At 46.8% G+C, this 4199-nt stretch overlaps 1 protein-coding gene across 1 annotated transcript; it reads left to right on the top strand.

The window, feature by feature from the left end:
* The first annotated feature begins 2259 nt into the window (after positions 1-2259).
* LOC122684277 (ras-related protein Rab-7b-like) lies at positions 2260-3221 on the top strand. The gene has a single exon (XM_043888281.1). The coding sequence runs from the start codon at positions 2535-2537 to the stop codon at positions 3135-3137; it is 603 nt and encodes a 200-aa protein (XP_043744216.1). The 5' UTR covers positions 2260-2534; the 3' UTR covers positions 3138-3221.
* Positions 3222-4199: the final 978 nt, after the last annotated feature.

The following is a 4199-nucleotide window of genomic DNA, read 5'->3' as shown; positions in this document are numbered from 1 at the left end:
TCATATATCTTTAGTGTTTAAAACATATCTGACACCTAGGAGGCAGTCTATAAATATTTGACAAATGAGAAAATGAAATAAGACAGGCAATTAGATTTGAAGTTTAGGAGACTAGTGAGGACCTTGAACTGAGAAGTTGGAGCTAATATCAGACACTAATTATTGAGTTTGGAGAAATAGGATTCAAGATGCCATGTATAGATTTGCGTTCGCATGACCCATGTAGGGCCAAACATCAAACACACCCATTGGGTAGCATGCATACCAATACTACATTTTAATTTCTAGAACAATTACTATAGTTTGAATAAAAGCAAGATAGCCCTTATTTTGATCTCTGCAAAAGGAACAACACTTTTCCCTGCATTTTCTCTAGAAAGGGATTTTTATTCTCTCAGTGGCATTAAGTGGGAACTGACCAAGCAAATCAGTGGGTGGGTTGTTTGACCACTCCAGAGGTCAGTGAGTTAGGACTATTTCCCTTGAGCTCTCACTTCCAGAATTCTTAGAAACGAGAGAGTCCTGTGGCTTGGAAGCTTGGATCTTGCAATTTGTCTCTGCAAATGGAGAAGGCACGCAAAGGGTGCTAGGGCAAACTATATGTCCAGGATTTTAATTAGGTACACATGTTTCATTTGGCCAATGCAGAGGTTTTAAATGTTTTTGATTAGTCACCAACATTATAAAAATCAGGAGATTTCATATAAAGAAATATTTCCAACCTCTCTTAGAAATACAGAAGTTCTAGAAGTACTAGCCCTTGATTTCCCACATGACAAAAATCACCTGACATGGAGTGGCAGCTGCCCCTTCAAACAGGACTTGTAGTCTCAACACTGCCTCTGTCTCCAGGTCTCCACCTACTTCACTCAATTATCATAACTACATGGCCTTTGAAGATGTTTGAGTCTGAGTTCCTCCACTATGAAATACAAGAATTAGATGATTCTAAGAATTGGAGACATGGGAATAATTATGAAGGTAAACTATCTATAAGGAATCACAGTGTGCATTTCCCCCAAAAAGCAACTAATTTTTGGTATGTTGCTATGGGTATGAAACTTGTATGTATTATAAGATATTTATGAGGATATTGACACCATTCACACAGTGGCTCCCTAAAAGAAGATCTAAGGAAATTGTGTTTATGTGTGTATGTGTTCACACATACACACAGATATGCACAGAGTAGATACTCAGTAAATATTTCTTGAATAAAGTAATGAGAAGCTCAAGAGCATTCATCAAAACCCTAAGCAATAATAAATATTATGAACTGCTGCTGTACACCTCACAGCTTATGAACTCACTCTACTTCTCTTTTTTCTCTTATTTTCCCCCTGTTGTAGTTCAAGACTGAGAATCTAAATGAGATATAATGAAAATTTATTAATTAATTGTAAATAGAACGGGTTGATCAAGTATCAGTTAGCCTACCTGCATTAGTTTGATGTGGTCTGAGAGTGAATTCATTACTATAGTGAAACCAGAACTTCTTAGTTTGGAGATATGGATTCTGGCCCTGATTCTGCCACTAACTGTAGTTCTTTGAATAAGTCACTTGGCTCTCTGGCCAAAGTTTGATCATCCATAAAATTATATGGTCTTCAGGGCTTCTCTCTGCTTTATGATCTCTCTTTATGTGAAAAACAAAGACACATCAGAGGTAAGAGCTAGAAACTCAGAGCCAGCAATGTCTAGCAAGGAAAGACCAAGAAGAGATTTTTCCCCCAATAATTAAGGCAAGGAAGTCTCCAAACGCATGGGCAACAATCCATGGAGGGACAAGAGTGGAATGTGAACTCATTAGCAGAATGTTGAGTAAAACTCAGGGAGGAAAAGAGAGTAATAGAGAGGGAGTCCAACTGTAGACTAAGAGAATTCTAAAGAAAAAAAATGGAAAAACTGCTGCTAATTAGGTCATTTAGAAACTGAACAACTGAATGTAATTCTTGCTGAAGCAATAAGGAAACAACCATGGGATGCACGATAATAACAAGAATGCATGCTAATAGACAAAACTAGGATCCCCCAAGTAACTTAACAAGTCCCATGCAAGCTAGTAGATATCAGGTGGAAAACAGCACTTGAATTTCACACAGATTTTTAAAATGTACTGAGGAAACATGTAGCAAAGGATCAGATAATATTTGCTGAATCAAATTCTGTTATTAAAAACTCTGGTATGCTTCACTATTTAAAAACTTTAATGTGGAGTCTGCTGGGAGCCCAGCTTTCCATCCTCCCCACCCACTCCACCCACACGGCTGAGGTCACACCGGCCCAGCCTCTTTTGCAACTTTCCCAAGTTTGTGCATAAAGAGAGAGGAGGAAAACTCAGAAGGAAGTGACTTGGCCTCAACAAGTTTGCTCCCAAAGCCTTTTTCCTCTGATCTAGCTGAGACTGCTGTTCTAAGAGGAGCCCCCCAGACTCAGAGAAAACCCCCCACCTGCCATCAGAGGCTGAAAAGGCTCTGGAAGCTTTTCCTGGCTCTTGTCTGTTCCAGCAACACCAGAGATTCTGAAGCCCCTCCATGAATCCTCGGAAGAAGGTGGACCTCAAGCTCATCATCATTGGAGCCCTGGGTGTTGGAAAGACCTCCCTCCTCCACCGATATGTGCATAAGACGTTTTACGAAGACTATCAGACCACACTGGGGGCCAGCATCCTCTCCAAGATTATCATACTGGATGACACAACCTTGAAGCTACAGATCTGGGACACAGGCGGCCAGGAGCGATTCCGCTCCATGGTGTCTACATTCTACAAAGGCTCTGATGGCTGTGTCCTGGCTTTTGATGTCACTGACCTGGAGTCCTTTGAAGCCCTGGAAACCTGGAGGGGTGATGTTCTGGCCAAAACCATTCCAATGCAGCAGTCCTACCCCATGGTGGTGCTCGGGAACAAGATCGATCTGGCAGACCGGCAGGTTCCGCAAGAGGTAGCCCAAGGCTGGTGTAAAGAGAAGGATATTCCCTATTTTGAAGTCAGTGCCAAGAATGACATCAACGTGGTACAAGCCTTCGAGATGCTGGCCAGTCGGGCTCTGTCAAGGTATCGAAGCATCTTAGAGAGTTACCTCACAGACTCCATCAAGCTCTCACCGGAAGACCAGCCCAAGAGCAGATGCTGCTGACCGTCCGGACCCCGGCTCTGCGCGCCCACGGACAGAGCTCAGCCCCGCCGGCCGCCCGCGCTCAGACGGCAGCCAGGCTCCTAGGCTGGCAGCAGCCCTCGCCTCCGCGCGGGCTCCAGACCAGCTCCGCCTCGGGCTAAGTGCAGTAGTCAGGGCGGAACGGGGACGTCCCAGAGGAGTCACGGCCCCTCGCTGGCCCCGGCTTTCCTGCCCTGCGCCCTCCCCGGACACCTCCTGCTCTGGAAGGCGCATCCCTGCACGCAGGCGGCTGCGTCCGGAGGCAACGGGCGCCTTCCTCAGCGCGCCCACCGCACCCCACCCCCTTAGAGCCGCCGCACAGCTGTGGACCAGGGTCCCTGCAACCAGGGCCGGGGAGGCGGTCCCCCTCACCCCCTGGCAGCAGCTGTTCAGGCCTGGGACACCGTCTGTCTGTCCCCCCCAGAGCGCAGGGCAGAGGGAAGGCAGGAAGACCCCCGGGACCGCGCATGTCTCCTTGCTGGTGCTCAGGCTGCTGCCTCAGCTGGTTGTCTGCCACACGAGGTTGGCACATGCCCTGCCCACATCCCGTAGCTCCTCAGGACCAGAAGCTCGGCTTCAGTCCCAGGCGCTCTTGTGGAGACACACTGGCCATTCCTTCAACAAGTCCTTTTGTGTATCTACTATGTGTGATGGCTTGAGGTCCAGGGACGCGTGTAACAAAGACCTTGCTCTCCTGGGTCCGACGTTCTGGAGAGGGAGGGAGGCAGTAAACCCAGAATTTAACCAGATGTTTTCAATTAGCAGGTAAGCTCTTGAACCAAGCAAGGTAACGGGAGAGAGAAGGACGGAGGGTGGGGTTAGGTGCTGTTTCAGATGTTTCAGACAAAGTAGCCCAGGAGGGCTTCCCTGGGGAAGTGACATTGGCCCAAAGGCTGGAGAATGAGAAAAGGGCTGCTGAACTGGAAGAAGAGCGTTCTGAGGACAAGTAGAAGCAAGGGCCAAGGCTCCAGATCAAGGACAAGCTTGTTTTGTTCCAGGGACAGTGAAAAGACACTGATTAACCTGAGAACTCAAAGCTGCTAT

This window comes from Cervus elaphus, chromosome 26, assembly GCF_910594005.1.
Source record: "Cervus elaphus chromosome 26, mCerEla1.1, whole genome shotgun sequence".
Classification (NCBI taxonomy): domain Eukaryota; kingdom Metazoa; phylum Chordata; class Mammalia; order Artiodactyla; family Cervidae; genus Cervus; species Cervus elaphus.
Note: the sequence above shows the minus strand (reverse complement) of the source record. Positions and strands in the feature narration are given on the sequence as shown.

Excerpts from the sequence above, each read along its gene's own strand:
- LOC122684277 (XM_043888281.1), top strand. The coding sequence starts at position 2,535 with ATGAATCCTCGGAAGAAGGTGGACCTCAAGCTCATCATCATTGGAGCC.